Source organism: Muscardinus avellanarius, assembly GCF_963383645.1.
Source record: "Muscardinus avellanarius genome assembly, chromosome: X".
In the NCBI taxonomy this organism is placed as follows: domain Eukaryota; kingdom Metazoa; phylum Chordata; class Mammalia; order Rodentia; family Gliridae; genus Muscardinus; species Muscardinus avellanarius.
In genome coordinates this window covers 50,703,561-50,724,639 of record NC_137792.1, presented here as the reverse complement: position 1 = coordinate 50,724,639, position 21,079 = coordinate 50,703,561, and the positions used below count along the sequence as shown (strand labels likewise).

At 42.9% G+C, this 21,079-nt stretch overlaps 1 protein-coding gene across 1 annotated transcript in view; it reads right to left on the bottom strand.

The window, feature by feature from the left end:
• Nucleotides 1-14,130, bottom strand: part of MECP2 (methyl-CpG binding protein 2) — a gene marked incomplete at its 3' end in the record, with an annotated part of 86,173 nt that extends 72,043 nt beyond the window's left edge. The window contains exon 1 of the mRNA XM_080719062.1: nt 13,970-14,130. Coding sequence (XP_080575188.1) covers nt 13,970-14,031 — 62 coding nt within the window. The 5' untranslated portion in view covers nt 14,032-14,130. The remainder of the gene's footprint in view (nt 1-13,969) is intronic.
• Between the last annotated feature and the right edge of the window lie 6,949 nt (nt 14,131-21,079).

Here is a 21,079-nt window from a genome sequence, read left to right as displayed (position 1 = left end):
AAAGGGTTGGATGAGAAGTTGAGAAATTGAGACTTAGTGCTTAATAGGTATGGAATTTCAGTTTTATAAGGTTAAAGGGTTCTTAAAATGGATGATGGCAATGGCTGCAGAACAATGTGAATTCGCGTAATGCCACTGAAATGACCACTTAAAATTACTGAAATAGGGAAGCTGAGAAAGGAAGACCACAGATTTGAGGACAGCCTCTGCAACTTAGTGACACTCTCAGTAACCCTGTTTCAAAACAAAAGATAGTTTCAAAACAAAAGACAAAGAGTTTAATCCCCATACCACAAAAATGATTAAAATAAGTTTTTTATGTATATTTTTCCAGAATAAAAATTTAATGTGTGTGTACATGTGCATGAATGCACACACACACTTGTGTAGTACTGGGGATTGAACTCAGGTGCATTCTACCTCTGAGCTATACCACCAGCCCTATTTTTTTTTATTTTGAAACAGGGTCTCCCTAAGTTGTGGAGGACCTCATTAAATTGCCGAAGCTATTCTTGAACCTGCAATCCTCCTGTCTCAGCCTTCCAAGTACTGGGATTACAAGCGTGCACCACCACTCCCAGTTTACATAATTTTTTTGATACTGAGAATGGAACCCAGGGTCTCATGCATGGCAACCCTCTACTACTGAACCATACTCTAATCTCCCCTATATCTTTATTTTGAAATAGGGTCTGAGTTGCAGAGGGCCTTATTAAGTAGCCAAGACTATCCTTGAATCATAATCCTCCTGTCTCAGCCTCCCAAATGCTAGGATTACAAGTGTGCGCCACCATGCCCGGCATGTATGTATGTATGTATGTATGTATGTATGTGTATGTGTGTGTGTGTGTACATATATATATATATATATATATATATATATATATATAATTTTTTTAAAAGAAAAACTAGTAGCTGAGCATGGTGGCATATGCTTGTAATCCCTGTACTTGGGAGGCTCGTGCAGGGTCAAAACCAGCCTCAGCTGCCAGCGTAGTGGCGCACGCCTGTAATCCCCGCGCTTGGGAGGCAGAGATAGGAGGATTACACAGGTTCAAAGCCAGCCTTGCTGGCTTAAGAGACCCTGTTTCCAAATAAAATATTAAAAAATAGGTCTGGGAGTGTAGCCCGGAGGTAGAAGGATTCCATCCCCAGTACCACCAAAACAAACAAAACCCAAAAAAACCAAAAAACCAGTCTCAGCTACTAAGTGAGGCTCTCAGCAATTTAGTGAGATCCTGTTTACAATAAAATAAAATAAAAAATAGGTCTGGGAGTGTAGCCCAGAGGTAGAAAACCCCCGGGTTCCATCCCCAGTACCATCAAAAAAAAAAAAAAAAAAAAAAAAGAAAAGAAAAGAAAAAAGAAAACTGGTAATGAGCCTGGTGTGGAGGCACATGCTTGTAATCCCAATACTTGGAAGGCTGAGACAGGATTACAGGTTTGCAGCCAGTGTCAGCTACTTAGTGAGGCCATCCAGAACTTAGTGAGACTCTGTTTCAAAGTAAATAAAAATTAGCCGGACATGGTGGCGCATGCTTGTAATCCCCACGCCTGGGAGGCAGAGACAGGAGGATCGCGCAGGTTTGAAGCCAGCCGCGCGTGATGGCTTAGGAGACCCTGTTTCCAAATAAAAATATAAAATAGGTCTGGGAGTGTAGCCCGGAGGTAGAAGGGCTTCCAGGAACCCCAGTACCACAAAAATAAATAAATAAATAAATAAATAAATAAATAAATAAATAAATAAAAATTAGGGCTGGGGTGTAGTTCAGAGGTAGAATTCCCCTGGGTTCAATCCCCAGGACTATAAAAAAGAAAGAAAAGCTGGTAATATTGGCTGTCTAAGGGAGAGAAATTAATGTTTGAGGAAAGGGTAGTAGGAAGATCTTTCACCACATCTTTTTTCTTTCTTTCAGTATTGGGGATTAAACCCTGATACACACACATGCTAAATATGAATTCTGCCCCACTTCTTCCCATATAACTTTTTATATCAACTTTTTCATTCTGTACTATATAGCTACCTAAAGAAAATCATTAGCCTGGTATAGTGGTGCATTCCTGTAATCCTAGTACTTGGAAGATTAAGACAGGTGGATCACAAGTTAGAGGCTAATCTCAGTAACATAACAAGAATCTGAGCAATTTAATGAGATTGTTTCAAAATAAAAAATAGAAAGGACGTGGAAGTATAGCTTGGAGGTAGAGGACTTCTGGGCTCAGTCCCCAGTAAAACACACACACACACACACACACACACACACACACACACACTTCATTAAAAAAAAAATCTTGTAGCTACAAGCCTTGTAGCCGGGCATGGTGGTACAAGTTTGTAATCCCAGTACTTGGGAGGCTGAGAAAGGAGGATTACAAGTTCGAAGCCAGCCTCGGCAACTTAGCAAGGCCCTCTGCAACTTAGTGAGACCCTCTTTCCAAATAAAAAAATCGGGCTGGGGGTGTATCTCAGAGGTAGAATGCCCTTGGGTTCAATCCCCAGTGCGCCCCACCACCACAACCTTATATAAGCAGTGTTTTCCTTAATCATAAATAATTTATTATATTAATTTACTAATGCCCCTGGAATCAAAATAAGGGTTTTTTCAGCCCAAATAAGGATAACATCTCAGTTTGTGTGTGCGTGTGTGGTACTGGGTCATTCTACCTCTGAGCTATACCCTCAGCCCTATTTTATTGTTTTGAAATAGGGTCTCACTAGGTTGCTGAGAACCTCACTATGTTGCTGATGCTGTCCTCAAACTTACAATCCTCTCATTTCAGTCTCCCAAGTACTAGGACTGTTGTCATGCATCACTATGCCTGGCTAATATCTCAGTTTTGAGGTATTTATTAGAGTTAAATGATGCAAGTTACAAATATTACACTTGATACCCTAAAAATATATTCACCAAAAGCCTGTCTTTATTTTCATCAGCTATTATAGAAAAGCTTAGAAATCATAAAAATACTATTTTTATCAGTACATAACTTTTATTCCATCACAGCCAAGCTACTTGAATACAGAACTGTTTGAATAGAAAAAAAGAGTTACCATCATCATAATTCACAGCAAAAATCACTCTGCATGATTTTTACATGAGTTAGAAAACAAACTGCTTATGTCCCAGTCTGCCCTAAAGCTACCTAACTTGTCAAAATTTAAAACACGCACATGTACATACAATCCTCTGGATTCTTCCCAGTTAATCGAAAACATATTTTGGTGAAGATCTGCTATTTTCTTGAGTCTTCTTTTGGAATGAGCACTTCAGCCCTGTCTCCAGTCAAGAAGGTGGTGCCACTTCCAGGGCTCAGCAATACCCCTGGTTCAAAGCAGGTACTCAAAGATTTGTTGGGTCATCTGTATGTGGTGGCGCACACCTATAATCCCAGTGCTTGGGAAGCTGAGACAGGACAATAGCAGGTTCGCAGCTATCAAGAACTTAGGCCCTCCGCAATTTAGTGAGACCCTGTTTCAAAATAAAACATAAAATAAAAGCTTGGAGTGTAGCTCAGAGGAAGACTGACCCTGGGTTCAATCCCCAGTACCACACACACAAAAAAAGATCTATTGGGTGAATAAATGATTATCTGCTGACAGGCCTGCCAACACACCTTACAAAGAAAAAATTCAGAAAGAAAAAACACAACTTTAGGCATGGCATGGTGGCACACACCTGTAATCCTCGTACAGGAGAATCGCAGGTTTGAGGATAGCCTCAGCAACCTAGCGAGACCCTGTTTCAAAGCAAAAATTAAGCCAGGCATAGTGGTGCATCCTTGTAATCCCAGTACTTGGAAGGCTAAGACAGGAGGATTGCAGGTTCAAGGACAGCCTCAGCAAACAGTGACACTCTTATTAACCTAGTGAGGCTCCGTTTAAAAATAAAAACAAAACAGGGCTGGAAGTATAGCTTGGAGGTAGAATGCCCCTTGGTTCAATCCCCAGTACCACAAAAAAAAGCAAAAATTGCATAGGGCTGGGGAGTAGCTCAGAGGTAGAAAGCCCCTAGGTTCAATAAAACAAATCCAACTTTACAGAGAAAATAGGAAAAAGTTCAAGAGATGCTTTGCTCACTTGAAGAAGTTGACATTTAATGAGGCTTTAGAAAGAAAATAGTTCAAGCCGGGCACAGTGGCATGCATTTGTAATCCCAGCATTTGGGAGGCTAAGACAAGAGGATCATGGTTTGAGGATAGCTTCAGCTACTACTTAGTGAGGCCCTTTGCAACTCAGTGAGACCCTGTTTAAAAATAAAAAAATAAAGCCAGGTGTGGTGGAGCACACTTGTACTCTCCGTGATTAGGAGGCGGAGACAGGGGGATCACGCAGGTTTGAAACCAGCCTTGCTGGCTTAAGAGACCCTGTTTCCAAATAAAAGTAAAAAATAGGTCTGGGAGTGTAGCCCAGAGGTAGAAGGGTTTCCAGGAACCCCAGTATCACCACAATAAATAAATAAATAAATAAACAAATAAATAAATAATAAATAATAGAGCTGGAGGTGTAACTTGGAGGTAGACTGGCCCTGGGTTCCATCCCCAGTACTGCCACAAAAAAAAGAAAGAAAATAGTTCAAATAAAGTTATATCCTTACATAAAGGTATCACTACCCATCTCAATCTCACTAACATATGGAGAGGGAGGTAGGGGGAACAGGGTGGGTTGAGGAGGAAATTAAATCAAGTGACATATGCATGTATGCTTGTATCACTTTGAATTTCATTATGATGTATAATTACAATGCACCAATAAAGTACATAAAAAAGAAGCCAGCAACTGGTAAAGGTGGAGACTAAATGACTAATTCACCCAATGGCTAAGAAACAACTAAGTAAGCGCTAGATGTCATCTTATCCCAAAGTTAAATACAAAACAAGTATTTTTAAAAATTCAACAAATATAAGACAACTTACCTATAAAATTCTTTTGTATGTATTAAATACGTATGCATGAATACAGTGCAACATCAATTTTCTTAGGGAGAAAATATAAGCAAATATTGACCTGTTGTTGGAGTAGGTAAGGAGGACTTTCTAAGCATAAAAGCAAAAGAAAAAATTATAACAAATTTTATATATCAGAAAGACAAAAATCAAAGGACATATGACAAAACAGGAAAAATATCTGCATAATTACAGTTAACATTTTTTTTTTTGTCTGTATGTAGTACTAGGGATGGAACTCAGGGGCATTCTACCTCCAAGTTACAACCCTAGCCCTATTTTTTATTCTTTATTTTGAAACAGGGTTTCACTAAGTTGTAGAGGACCTTACTAAGTAACTGAGGCTGGCTGTGAACTGGGATCCTTCTGTCTCACCCTCTCAAGTACTGGGATTACAAGAGTGTACCACCAGGCCCAGCACAGTTAATATTCTTAATACATTAAGAATTCTTACAAGTACTTAGGAAGCTGAGATAGGAGGATTGTAGGTTTGAAAATAGCTTTAACTTAGTGAGACTCTCTTTCAAAAAATAAAAATAAATAAAGTAGGGCTGGAGGTATAGTTCAGACGCAGAGCAACCATGGGTTCAATCCCCAGTACCAGCCGGGCATGGTGATGCACACTTGTAATTCTAGTACTTGGGAGGCTAAGACAGGAGAACTGCAGGTTCATGGCCAGCCTCAGCTACTTAGTGAAGTCCTCTGCAATTTAGCGAGACCTTGTTCCAAAATAAAGAATAAAAACTAGGGCTGGGGTGTAGCTCAGAGATAGACTACCCCTGGGGTTCAATCCCCAGTACCAGACCCAGACACACACACACTTCTTGCAACAAAAATAGTTCTTACAAATTGACTTAAAAAGATTATCTTGCTAGGTATGGCGGTGCCTATATATCATGCCTATAATTCCAGTACTTGGGAGGCCTGAGACAGGAGGATTCCAGGTTCAAGGTCAGCACATGGCACTCAGCCAGATCTCATTTCAAAATAAAAAGGGATGGGGCTGTAGCTCAGTGATAGAATGCCCGAGTTCAATCCTCAGTAACACACACACACACACACACACACACACACACACACACATCCTGATAAAATGATGAATGCAGAATATGAACAGGCAATTCACAAAAACAAGATACAAATGGCCAATGATTTCCGAAGTTCAGCCTCCTCCATATTCCAAGAAGCACTAACTTTAAAGATGAATATCCAATTCTAGGAGAATCTGAGAAAATGGCACTTTCTCAGAGTACCCCAGGAACTGGGATAGCCATTTGGGAAAGTGATGTGTAGTACCCACCAGTTAACAACTCCAAGTCTAGCCAGCCATTCTTCAAAATGACTGGCTTGTGAGGATGTTCAATCTTGCAGTATTTTAAATAACAAATTGCTGGGAAAACCAATAGGAGGACCACAAATTGGATGATGCTAAGCCGGTACCAGACTAATTAAAATAAATGAGTAGAGATATATAAGGTATGTATGGTAGACAGATGCAGAATATGTATAATACCATTCTGTTTTGTTAAAAACACAAGAAGTACCTATTTGTACAGTCTTAGAAGATTTAGAAGGATCTACATTAAACTATTAACAGTGGCTTAGTAGGAGTAAAGAATAAGGGATAGCTATTCTCCTGTCTCAGCCTCACACAAGTAAATAGCTTTTATATTTTTACTTTATAAACTTTTAGAAAGTTTAATTTATCTATAAAAGCATGTATTGGGGGAGTTGTTCTTGTTTGTGGTTTTTTTTTGTGGCACTAGAGACTGAACCTAGGGGCAGTCTACCTCTGAGCTATATCCCCAGCTCTTTTTTTTTTACTTTGAAACAAGGTCTCACTAAGTTGCTGAGGCTGACCGCAAACCTGTGATCCTTCTTTCTCAGCCTCCCAAACACTGAGATTACAGATGTGCGCCACCATTCCCAGCAGTTTTGTATTTTTATAAAAGAAAAATAAGACATCAAGCTTTTATCTGCTAAAGATAAGTTCTGTCCTTTGAACTTAAAAGCCTCTCTCATTCATAAATAATAAGAGATTTCTTTTTAAAAAATATCTCTTCCTTTCTATATTTCTTAGGAGAGATTTGTATAGTTCATCACCAGTGCCTACTTCATAAATCCATTTGTAATCTGAGAAAAAGGCTATTAAAAATAGCAAATTACCCCCCAGGCCTAACATCTACCAGAAGAAACTCATTCACTGCCCATATTACATTTAGTCCACATAATTTCTGAGACAATGCACAAAGCACTAGCCATACAACTCCCACCAGCACAAATACGTGGAGTACAAAGGATGTCCTGTCAACCAGGCCCAGAGCACACCCCGCAGCGGTAAATGGGAATGACAATTTGAGTCACAGGATCAGGAACAGAACCAAATTTAGGACGTGGAGGCAGTATGGTCTTCATTTCCCTCCATTCCTTCTATTCCCCTCCACCCAAACTCCTCATATAATTCCCAAATGGGCTATTCGTTATGAATATCTGCAATAGCTTTATACTAAGGTATCAGAAATCGCTATAGAGAGAGACCCAATTTGCTCCTTGGGTCTTGGCTAGAATCACAATGCAGCATGTGTGTAAACTAACGTTTTTAATAGGAAAATAAATGCGAAAATTCAACTGGAACATTCTGCTTTGCCACAAGGAATTTTTGAAATCCAGGTGTCAAAATATCAAATGTGGAAGAACCACCGATCAAAAAAAGAAAAAGATTGAGATGTTGGGTCTGATAGTTAAGAAAGAACAATTCATCTTTACAAAACTACAATCCACACAATGGTATGTATTTAGTACAAAGTGCAGCTGCTACAGCACCTGAGTGTCAAACCTAGAATGACTTGGGTCCCCAGCATTTCAAAAAAAAACTCACCCTGCTCTACAGTCCAGAGAGCCAGCTGAATGTCTGGGTGTACTCTTTAGCTTCTGTAAGAGGAGTGTGGCAAGCACAAACTGTTAGCCATGGCCTCCACTATGCTGTGACAACTTTTAGGATGGTATCTTTCTAAGGAAACACACGCCGTTTCCACAGCTGAAAATGCATTACCACTGCTTGCTAACACTGACCCGTATGTCATTTATCCAAAACCAAAGCAAACAGAGCATCATGCTGAAGACCACTAGGCAACAGCAGCAGCTCAGGTGAAGAGCTCAGGACAAGTATTCTCAGCTCAGCTGACCTGCTTCAAGGTGAACTGAAGTTGCAGATCACCAGTTCCGGCTCTAATCTGACTCCCGCCCCCAGATCACGCTGTAGTTACCAAGTAACTCTACCCAAACTGACCTTTCAGGGCTCAGGGAAGTGACTTTTTTTTATTATATGGCACAGTTTGGCACAGTTATGTCTTTAGTCTTTGGGGTACTTTTATACTGTCCAAGAGTTATATATCTTTTTTTTTCCTTTTTTTAAAAACAGATGGCCAAACCAGGACATATACTAAAAAAAAAAAAAGGAAGGTTACTTACCTGAGCCCTAACATCCCAGCTACCATGGAATCCTGTTGGAGCTGGTCTACAGAAGCAAGGTGTATTCTGGGGAGTCACATGTCACATCAAAGCAGGAACTGGTGAGTCTGTATTTTTATGGAGCCTAAAACAAAGAAAATCGTAAGTTGAAAGCCCCCATTGAGCTACACAACCTTTTTCCCAGGGATATATGGGACATTTTGAAGATAAACACAGAGACAAAGTACTATATTTCCCAGTTCACCTAGCTAAAAACAAAGAATAAACTGCAAATTACTGGCACATAATGCAGTGCTAAAATAAAGGAAAGATTTGTGCTTGTCAGAATCAAAACTATCACAGTCTTGTCACCTCTAGGGGACACTTTGACACTACAAAGCATACCATGAGTGGTGATTTCTGGCAAGTATTTCTTCCACCACATCACACAGATCTACTCAAAGAAAGAATTTGTCTTCAAGAGAACCTGCAACATCAAAATATCATCCCTAAAAGAACACGAAAAATCCAGAGGCAAAGTCTCCCTTCCTTTTCAAGCAGCTGAAGGTGCAAAGAGCTGCTGCAACATCACATAAAAGGGCTTTGACCTAAGAGGGGAAAAAAATCACTGGGGGACACCAAGCTCTCCCAGGAAATCCAAAGTCATTATCTAAAACACACAAGTCTAATTCCGAGCAATCACTTTTAAGCCTCTCAGATCAGAAAATCTCCAGGCCCAACAAACTGCGTTATTAGTGTAATAGTTTCTCTTTTACTTTTGAACACATGTTCAAAAAGGATTCTTATCGGTAAGATAACCATCATTTCCTCGTTAAAACCTAAACTGTCCCATATTAGCTAATCTCTGATACCTTACCAGTCCAATAATAGCACATATATCTTTATTTACTTATTTACTTTTTTGCAGTACTGAGAATTGAATTCAGGGGCATTCTACCTCTGAGCTACACCCCCAGTCATAGTTTTTATTCTTTTATTTTGAAACAGGGTCTAAGTTGCAGAGGGTCTCACTAAGTAGCTGAGGCTAGCTACAAACCTGCAATCCTCCTGTCTCTACCTCTCAAGTACTGGGATTACAAGTGTGTGCACCACGCCCAGCTACAAGTGTATCTTTAGACTAAAAACAAAAGTTTAGCATATACAACTTGGAGACTATTCACACAATTACTCGTGTAATGTAATCCAGAGGAAGGGCAGCATCAAGTCCTTTACAGCTGGTCACCTAGTCAACAGTTACCTGGCTGGTACCTAGAATTATCTCTTTTCTTTTTTCTTGGTACTGGGGATTGAACCCAGGTGCATTCTACCTCCGAGCTCCATCCCCAGCCCTTTTAGTTATTTTTTTATCCATTTATTTATCTTTGTGGTATTGAGAATGAAACCCAGGGGCATTCTACCTCCAAATTACACTTCAGCTTCTCATTTTTTGTGGTACTGAGGTTTGAACCCAGGGGCATTCTACCTCCAAGCTACACCCCCAGCCCTATTTTACTTTTTATTTTGAAACAAGATCTAAGTTGTTGAGGGCCTCACTAAGTTGCCGATGCTGGCAGTGAACCTGCAATCCTTCTGTCTCAGCCTCCCAATTACAGGCATGTACACCTCGATGCCAGGCTTAGAATTACCTTTTAAGGTTCAGTAAAGTCTCCTCATTCTCATAAATAATCAAGTCATAGAATGATTTGAAATCTCAGAAGTTAACAATATTTCTGTTACCTGTATAATAAAAATCAAATCAGTATCCTTGCTAGGAGATCCTGGAAAAGTTACTTCTTAAGCCACAAGTTGTTTTACTTGTAAACTTAAGGAGCTGACTAAAGTTCCTTCCAGGTCTGAAAGTTTGAAATCTTTAGTTAACTCAATAATTCATGGAGAAAAAAGTCAGAAAAGGAACACAGATGAAAACCCAACAAAGCAGGTGTATGTGTATAAAGTAAATATATGTAAAATAACAATACACTCCCAGCTCTTAGGCAACAAAGACAAACACATCCTTACTAAAGGCTTGGCCCTGTCAGTTTCAGGGCCAATAATGAGAGTTCAGACACCTGCAGTAGCTGCAAAACAGCTACACACTGTGGCAGGCACACATCCATAAGACCAGCAGACCAAATAGAGCGTACCTTGAGGAAGTTAAAAAGGCCAAGGCTTTATTCTCTATCAGTATGAGCATGAGCATACCTTCTCCTCTCCACTTGACATTGGAGTGGGGATGCCAGCCTCCCCCCCCCCAAATTCCTGCTCCCACTCAGTTATACCACATACTACCTACCATCAAAGTGGTGGGATCAAGTATTTAAGAAATAACAATGGAAACCAAAAGGATAAAGTTCCTTGCAAGAGAAAAGCAGAAGAGTTCCAGGGAAGGCAGAAGGGCCCATCTTCTGAATAAGCAAGCCAAAGAAGAGGAAGCCATTTACACTGGTCCTACCCAAAATGATGGAAAGACACAACAGTATGACTAGGCAGCAGCAGTATGACTGAACAGAGATGGTATGAAAATACTGCAGACAAGGTCCTTTTTTTTTGGAGTGGCAATAATGCTCGTTACCCAATTTAAAAAAGACTGTTCCAGCCACACGAGACTGGTCTGCACGTATGTCACCATAGCGAAAGGCAGCGAAAACAAGCCGGTGTCCTGCCACACTCCCTAGACCTCGCCAGGCTAGGACTACACATTACCTGCCTGAGTGTAAATACTGTTATTACAAATGTCAAACTTTTCTTTGATTGCCTCCTCCTCAAAGATAAGTAAGGCAGCCTGATGACAAACTGCTTTTAGCCAATTGAAAGATTCCCACTGACAGTCACCTTTATAAAAGGTGACACACCATTTTTCATGTAAATAGTCCTGGGCAGATACCCTATTGGAGGGTAGATACCCTATTGGAGGAAACTAACAATGAGAAACTAACAAATTTACCTCTGATATTCTTTATTCTAGGTTAAAAATGCTCTCATCCCATCTCCACATGAAAGAAGGAGTGTTCATATGGGGGCAGCAGCACATTGAACTCATTCAGCCACTTTTTCTTTCAAACTCCACAGTTTAGCTCCCTGCCCCACTACATTTAAGTCTCACAGAGGCAAGCAGAGAAAACAACTCTGGCTGGAAATTATAAGCAAGTAAATACAGATGCAAAACTCTATCATAACTCTCCAAGTACACTGTGGTCTGTGACCTGCCCCAGACCTACCTCAGAATTTGGACAGCACAGAAGTCAGAGCTGACTGCATGATGCTTTCTTACCAGGTGAAAACAAAGACCTGTTAATTCTAGGTTTAAAGCATGCAAGATAAATTTTTAATAACAGCAAATAAGAAAGTATCATAGGCCACTAATAGCAAGAAAGCCTTACATGTTTTTTCAAGCTGTAAGGACACAATGACTTCAGATGCCACCAGGCACTTAGCAGAGAAACTATATTCTGGAAACCGCCTGCACTGTTTAAAGGCCTGGAGGTTTAACAAACAGGGAACTGTAGGGGCATCTGAGGAAGTCAACATTTTGTCAACTATGAAAACAGAGACCCAACTTGTCATGTCTTGGGCTTAGATGTACAAAATGGCATTACTGTCAAGCAAGACTTGTTTGTGCGTAGATGTGAATGCACCCCAGTGATCAGCCCCCTAAAGACCTGCCACAAATGGGTGATCTAAGGCAACTTATTTTAATCAACTGTACTTCTACTGGATTGATTGTACTCTTTGTGGTTCTTACCCAGGTAAGAAAACAAAAGCAAGTGTTTCCTAGGCTTCCTGACTGGAATTTGAAGTAGAAATCCTGATAAGCTCATAAATAAGCTTATTTCCCTAAATCCCTGGTGGAAATTCCCAAAAGACCTACAAAATCCAAACCGTGTCTTTTTATAGGGACCCAGCATATTTCAAAAGACCCAAGAGGTCAGCTTAATCTTGTTATTAAATGAAATTGCTGAGATTCAGATGAAAATTCCAGGAATGAAATCCAAAATTCTCCCCTGGAGTAATAATTGCTTATCAGTGCAATTTAACTACCCAGTCTGGAATATGCTCTGTTTTTATAGTATAACAAAATACGTAAAACTTGTGAGAGTCCTACAACATCTAAAAGCCACTTAACATCACACACCAGTAGGTTTGGTTCCATGATCACCAACCACCCCCTGAATTTGATCCTATCTTCTCCGTTTGGGGTAATGATCCCAAACACTGGAGACACAACGTGCAAATGGCTGGGCAGAGCTCATTTGTGTTCCTGGAAAAATAACCAGAAACACACATCTGCCTGACCATGAGTCAGGAATATCAATTTTGTGGTGGAGCCCATCTCTTCTATGACCAACCCACACCCGAACACGCTCACAACAGAAACAACCGCTATAGAGGTATTCCCAGCAAGCTTTCCGACTCGGGGGCGTATTTATCAATGTCATAAAGGGTCTCCTCTATGAGAACAATCTTTTTAGACTCTTTACAATGACCTTAAGTCTTCAGTATGAAACCATAGAAACACTGCCACTGTCACATAAAGTCACCTGAATTTCAGTTTGAGTGATTCAGTCATAATCAAACTAAACAGAATAAACTTTTAGAGACAATAGATAGGAGTCACAGCGATGCAATGAACTTGCCCCATCTGGTTGGTACTGGTGATCCTGAGCACTCCAGGACGAAGGAGCCCGTTAGATACTATGTCCCACTCACTTATGTAACTGGAAGATCGCCGACGAAGGGGGGGGGGGGTAGGATGGGAGGGCGCTCATATTCCGAAGCCACAGCAGCCCCGAAGAACCTCTGAGCACCCAGGGGCACCGAAGAGTCCCAGATGCGGCTGGACTCTCAGTACCCTACCCACGATTCCTGATGGGGACTGTAACCACCTCTTTATGATGAGTTGTGGAACCCAGGAACACAATGTCTAGTTCTTTTGTGGATGGACAATAATGCCCACCTATTTATTCCTGTGAGATGGGGAAAGAAGCTGGTGGGCTGATTTGTTCACGGTGGGGGCAAAAAGTCAAGGAATGGGCGAGAACGAGGGGAGGCAAAGCCCAGAGATGGGGGTGAGAGCGCAGGAGCCCTTGTGGCGCACTCTCCCGACGGGAGGTGGACTGCGCACGCGCGACGGTGGGGGGGCCGAGTAACGGGAGAGGGGGCGCGCGAGGGAGGGAGAGGGGAGAGCGCGATCCAGGGAGAGGCCGGGGCCGCGGGCACGCGACAGCGCCGCGGCCCGAAGCCCCAAGAAGGGCAGGAGCGCGCGCAGCCTCGACAGTAGAAGCTCGGGCGACGCGGGCGCCCGCGGGGCTGGGATGCGCACAGAGGGCGGGCAGGCGGGAGGTGGGCTCCAAGCGAAGGTGGCCCCGGAGAGACCGCGACGAGGACGGTCACCCGCGAACGCGGGTGACGAGCCGAAAGGAGAACCAACACCGGAGGGAGGGGGAGGGTAGAGAGGAGGGACGCCATCCGCCAGCCGTGTCGCCCGACCCCGCGGGCCCCTCCCGCGCCACGTCCCGCCCCTACCTCCCGCCCCCTGGCAAGGGTCCCCGTCCGCGGCCGCGGCGGTCCCACTCACAGTCTCTCCTCCTCGCCTCCTCCTCCTCCTCCGCTCGGCGCGGCGGCGGCGGCGGCGGCCATTTTCCGGACGGCTTTTTACCACAGCCCTCTCTCCGAGAGGAGGGAGCGCGCGCGCCGCCGACGCCGGGACCCCGCACGGCCGACGTCGGGCCCCGCCCTCCCGGCTAGCCTGCGCGCTGCTGCACCTGCGCGCCCGCACCCCGCCTCCGGCGCCGCAGCGAGCTTGCCCTCCATTGGCTGGGGCAGGCAGGCTGGGGCAGGGTCTCAGCGGCGACACCCTCAATTGGCGGGAGTTTCTGTCCATTTCGGCCAGGGAAAGGGGGCGGACCCCTGTCCAGCTGCCGATTGGTTGCCGTCGGCCGTCATTTGGGGAAAAGAGGCGGCTTGGGCTCGGAGAGGCTGGACTAGTGGGCGGAATTTAAATGTTATGGATTAATGGGCCCTTGAGGATGCTGGGGCAAGGGAAGGCCTAGGCTCTGGGTGCTTGTTTGCGTCGCGCCAACTCAGTGGGTGACTCGCTGTCCACCATCGCACCGAGTACGCTGCCTTGAGCCTTTTACTGCGCCGGCAGTTTCGTAATATCATTTCCTTCAATACAAGCAGCAGAGTTGCCTGTCCTGGAACCTGACGTCGTTTCAAACCGAGAGACTTAGTTTAAGAGGCCTACCCATTGCATTATTTCACTTTAGCCTGCCAGGTGCCACACTCTCTTATGGTTGGGGAATAAACTGACAACAGCTCACAGCCCTGTCCTTCGCGGAACTCTGGCGTGGGAAGAAGGTGCGTGCCAAGGCCGCGTGAGACCTGTCATTGCTGGATCAGATGGATTGGTGAGGGTGTGTACAAAGGGCAGTGGGAGCACAGAGGAAGCAGCTCTGAGCTTTGCCTGGAAGACCTAATTTGGAAGCTGAATCCAGCAGTCATCTTCCTGTAAGACATGTCTTGGAGCTAACATCCAGAAATTCTGTTTCGGGAAAATATTTAAAAATATGAGAAAAGTTTTAGCCAACACATAATACCAATCATCCAATCCATGCACTGTTCCTTGTGCTTATTTTATGCTCAACAAGGAAAATTCTGGTTCTGATTTGGCTTCCCACTCCCTTTTATTTAATGAATACCCGCTGAGTTCAGGCACAGTTATTGACTCTGTATGGACAGCACTGAACAAGACAGTAAACTAACATTCTTGTGGGGAAGATCCATACTGCACATACACAGAAGTATAAAATACAATTTTACATAGAGATAAGGGCTTTGAGATCGAGAAAGCAAGTGTGAAATGAGCACTATTTAGATATCCACTGGCTTTTGCCCTCATTTCCATCTCCCATATGGGATCTTGGGAAAGAACATTCCAGGCAAGTTCAAAATCCCTGAGGACGGACTATGCCTTGAATGTTGGAAGCTAATAAAGAGGTCAGCGTGGCTGGATGATAGGGAATATGGCGGCCTGGACTGTCATGGGAACTGGGAGATTATTCTGAGATGAGAACTCTTTTTTTCTAGTACTGGGGATTGATCCAGGGGCATTCAGTCTTCCAAATACACCCTAGATCATTCTATTTTTTTAAATTTTGAAACAGTGTCTCACTAACTTATCACACACAGGCCTCAAACCCATGATCCTTCTTGTCTCAGCCTCCCAAGTATTGGAATTACTGCACCTGGCTGATGAGAAGCCCTAAAAGGATTTTTAGTCAGGAGCTGACATCATCAGTCCTATGTTGTAGGTAGAGAGTGGAGAACTGGTCCTGGCGATGGCAGAGAGGGGAGAGGGAAATATGATGGTGGCGTTAACTAGAGTGGTAACAGTGAAGTTCTGAGATTCAAGATACATTTTCATAATTTTTTGGATGTAGGACATGAGAAAAAAAGAAGAAACAAGATAATGCCCATTTTGGACTGGAGCACTGGAGTGAATAGTTTTCACCATGATGGGCAAACTATAGGAAAAGCACATTTTCAGAGGGGCACATCAAGAAGTCTCTTTTGAGCAGAAGTGATGGCACATACTTGTAATCCTAGTACTTTGGGGCTGAGACAGAAGAATCGCAGGTTTGTGGCCAGCCTCAGCTGCTTAGTGAGGCTTGCATCAACTTAGACCCTGTTAAAAAATAAAGAATAAAAAATAGGGCTCAGAGTATAGCTCAGAGGTAGAATGGCCCTGGGTTCAATTCCTAGTTCTGCCAAAAAAAGTCTCACTTGGCCATATTAGGTTTGAGATGGCCCCCACTCTAATGGTGTGAAAGTGAAGATGTTGAGTAGGCAGTTGGGTTTGTAAGGCTGGAGTCTAGAGCTGCAGCCTAAGTAACCAACACATCAACAAGCTGAACATCCGAATAAATAAGTTGTAAAAGGAACATAAGAGGAAACCTAGAGAACCTAGAAGAAAGGAGGAAATAAAGGACAAGCAGAAATCAATTAAACAGAAGCAAACAATATAGAGGATTGAGGAAATACAAGCTGGTTCTTTGTAGCCTAGCTTAGTGGTGTACACCTCTAATCTCGGTATTTGGGAGGCTGAGACAGGAGGATCATAAGTTCAAGGCCAGCCTCGGCAATTTAGCAAGATCCTGTTTGAAAATTAAAAACATGGTGAGGCATGCTTGTAATTCTAGTACTTGGGAGGCTGAGACAGGAGGAGAGCAGATTTGTGGTAAGCCTCAGCAATTTACTGAAGCTGTCAGCAACTTAGCAAAACCCTGTTTCCAAATAGAAATAAAATAGTTCTGGGGGTATAGCCCGGAGGTAGAAGGCTCCTGAGTTCCATCCCTAGTAACACAAAAAATAATTAAAAATATAAATGACTAGGGGATCTGGGTATGGTGGTCCATGACTATAATCCTAATACTTGGGAGACTGAAAAAGGAGGATCTCAGGTTCAAGGCCAGCCTCAGCAATTTAGCATGAGCCTCAGCAATTTTGGGGGACCCTGTTTCCAAATAAACAAAATAGGGATAGGAGTGTAGCTTGGAGGTAGAATATTCCAGGGCTCGATCCCCAGTACCACCAAAGGGAGGGACTGGGGGAGCCAGGCATGGTGACACATGTGTGTAATCCCAGTACTTGGAAGGTTGAGACAGGAGGATCCCAGTTTCAAGGACAGCCTCAGCAAGTTAGCAAGACCCTCAGAGACTCAGTAAGACCCTGTTTCAAAAATAAAAATAAAAAGGGCTGAAAATTTAGCTTGAAGGTAGAATGCCCCTGGGCTCAATCCCAGTACCTCCCCAAAAGCTGGCTCTTTGAAAAACTGAAAAGTAAAAGTCAACCTTTTTTTGTGTGTGTGTGGTGCTGGAGATCGAGCCCAAGGGCATTCTACCTCCAAGCTATACCCACAGCCCTATAATTTATTGTTCATTTTGAAACAGAGTCTCATTAAGTAACAGAGGGCCTCAATAAGTAGCTGAAGCTGACCACCAATTTGTTATCATCCTGTCTCAGCCTCCCAAGTATTGAGATTACAAGCATGGGTCACCATACCTGGCTAAAAGTCAACCTTTTAACAAGCTGGAAAAAGAAAAAACGAACTAAACTATATTGTAAATAAAAACAAGGTATAGCCACAGAGTGATAGCAATTGTCTTAAAGGATATTAGAAATAACTGTATATTAGTAAATTTGAAAGCGTAAACAAAATGAGTCAATACCTTAAAAACATAGTTTATCAAAACTCTTTTTTTTTTTTTTTTTTTTTTTTGCGGGTCTGGGGATGGAACCCAGGGGCATTCGACCTCCAAGCTACACCCCCTGCCCTATTTTTTATTATTTATTTATTTATTTATTTTTGGTGGTACTAGGGTTCCTGGAAGCCCTTCTACCTCCGGGATACACTCCCACGGGCTATACTCCCAGACCTATTTTTAAACTTTTTTATGTGGAAACAGGCTCTCTTAAGCCAGTGAGGCTGGCTCCGAACCAGCGCGATCCTCCTGTCTCCGCCTCCCAAGAGCGGGGATTACAAGTGTGCGCCACCATGCCCGGCTTTTTATTCTTTATTTTGAAACCAGGTCTCACTGAGTTGCAGAGGGCCTCACTAAGTCGCTGAGGCTATTTGTGAACCATGATCCTCCGAATCAGCCTCCCGAATGCTGGGATTACAAGCGTGCACCACCACGCCCGGCTAAAACTGAGTCTTATAACAGAAAACTTGGATAGACTCCTAAAGAAATTGACTATGTATTTAAAAACTTAGCCCCTCAGCCAGGTGTGTAGCACATGCTTGTAATCCCAGTACTTGAGAGGGTGAGACAGGAGGATCCCAGTTCAGACCAGCCTCAGTTATGTAGTAAGGTCCTCTGCAACTTACTGAAACCCCGTTTCAAAATGAAGAATAAAAAATAGGGCTAGGGATGTAGTTCAGGATACTGCAAAAAAAAAAGTTCTAGACATAAAATGAACCCAGTAGCATATAATGGTATATTATAACTAAGTTGAGTTTATCCTAGAATGCAAGGATGGCTTATTTTTATTTTTTGGTACTGGACTCAGGAATATTCCATCTCTAAGTTATATCCCCAAACCTATTTATATATTTACTGGTGCTGGGGTTGAACCCAGGGGTGTTCTGCCTCTGCGCTACACCCTCTGCCTTATTTTATTTTTATTTTGAAACAAAGTCTCACTAAAGTTGCTGGGAGCTTCATTAAATTGCTGAGGCTGGCCTCAAATTTATGATCGTCCTGTCTCAGCCTCCCAAATACTGAGATTACAGATTTGAACCACCACACCTGGCTCCCCCAAGCCTTGTTTGTTTGTTTGTTTGTTTGTTTGCGATACTGGGTATGGAACCCAGGGGCATTGTACCTTCGATCTGCAACTCCAGCCCTATTTTTTAAATCTTTTTATTTTGAAACAGGGTCTCACTGAGTTGCAAAGGGCCTCCCTAAGTAGCTGAGGCTGTTCACAGACCATGATCCTCCTGTCTCAGCCTCCTGAATGCTGGGATTACAAGCATGTGCCACCACACCCGGCTCTCCCTTTTTATTTTTTATTTTTATTATTTATTTTTCTAGAGAGCATAAGAGGCTTATTTAGGGAAGGGAGGAGACAGTGTAATAGAAGGCTATGATAAGGGGGTTACATTCCAGAGAAAGGTCAGAAAAAGGGCCACTTCTCCAGAATAGAAAATGGCATGAAACGGCCGGGCATGGTGCTACACTCTTGCAATCCCAATACTTGGGAGGCTAAAACAGAATGATTGCAGGTTCATGGCCAGCCTCAGCTACTTAGGGAGGCCCTTTGCAACTTAGTGAAACCCTGTTTCAAAATAAAGAATAACAAATTCTGCTGAGGGTGTATCTTCGAGGTAGAATGTCCCTGGTTTCCATCCCCAGTACCGGGGAGGGGGGGGGAGAAAAGAAAGAAAGGAAAAGAAAGAAAGAGGCATGAAACAAAAGGTACCCGAGAGAGAAGGTCTGGAACAGGCTGTTTTCTGGAATGGAAAATGCCATTAATTTTTATTTTTTATTTTTTATTTTTGGTCCTGGGCATTGTTGAACTGAGCTATACTCTCAGCCCTATTTTATTTTTTTGGTACTAGGGATGGAACCCAGGGACAGTCTACCTCCGAGCTACACCCCAACCCTATTTCTTATTCTTTATTTTGAAACAGGGCCTCACTGAGTTGCAAAGGGCATCAATAGTAGCTGAGGCTGTCCACAAACTGCAATCCTACTGTCTCAGCCTCCTAAATGCTGGGATTACAAGCATGCACCACCATACCCGGCTTCCTATTTTACTTTTTATTTTGAAACAGGGTCTCACTAAATTCATGAGGCTGACCTTGAACCTGCAATTCTTCTGTCCCAATCTCCCAAATGCTGAGATTACAGGTATGAGCCACTATACCCTTTTTTTGTGTGTGGCACTGAGGATTGAACCCAGGGGCATTCTACCTCTGAGCTATACCTCCAGCTCTTTTGTTTCGTTTTGTCTTGAAACAAGGTCTCACTAGGTTGATGAGTCTCATTACTTGTTGAGGCTATTTTTGAACCTGCAATCCTCCTGTCTCAGCTCCCAAGTATTGGCTTTATTTTTTATTTTGAAACAAGGTCTTGCTAAATTGCCAAGGCTGGTCTCAAACCTGTGATCTTTTTGTTTCAGCTTCCCAGAGATGGGATTACAGCTGTGAATCACTGCAGCCAGTGTAGGATGGCTTAAAATTAGAAAGTCAATCTTTACAAATTTATGGGGAGCAAACAATATGATTATTTTAATAATGCAGAAAAGATTTAGATTGCCGGGCGTGGTGGCGCACGCTTGTAATCCCCGCGCTTGGGAGGCAGAGACAGGAGGATCGCGCAGGATCGAAGCCAGCCGCGTGCGCTGGCTTAGGAGACCCTGTTTCTAAATTTAAAAAAATGTAAAAATAGGTCTGGGAGTGTAGCCCAGAGGTAGAAAGGCTTCCAGGAACCCCAGTACCACCAAAAAAAAAAAAAAAAAAAAAAATTCAACACCACCTATGATTTTATACACAACGTAGAGAACTATAAATAGAAAAAATTTCCTTACTATGATCAAATGCATCTATAAAAAAAGTAAAACAAAAGCCAGGCGTGGTGGCTCACCCTTGTAATCCCAGCACTTGGGAGGCTGAGACAGGAGGATCACACAGGTTTGAAGCCAGCCTCAGCTACTTAGTGAGGCTCTCAGCAACTTAGTGAGACCCTGTTTCTAAATAAAGTATAAAATAGTTCTGGGAGTATAGCTGGGAGGTAGAAAAGCCCCTGGGTTCCATCCCCAATAACACACACACACACACACACACACACACACACACACACACAGTAAAACAAACACATTAAAAGTGTCAAGGGGGAACAAAGCAAAATAAAGAACAGTATCTATGGTACAATATTATTCATATAAAACACATAGCTGAAGCCAGGTGTGGTGGCGCACACTTGTAATCCCAGCATTTGGGAGGTGGAGACAGGAGGATCGGGTTTGCGGACAGCCGCACCTACTACTTAGGCTCTTTGCAACTCATTGAGACCCTGCTTCAAAATAAAGACTAAAAAATAGGGCTGGGGGTATAGCTCAGAGGTAGAATGCTTCTGGGTTCCATACCAATAGTGAAAAAAAAATAACAAAAAAACAAAGCTGG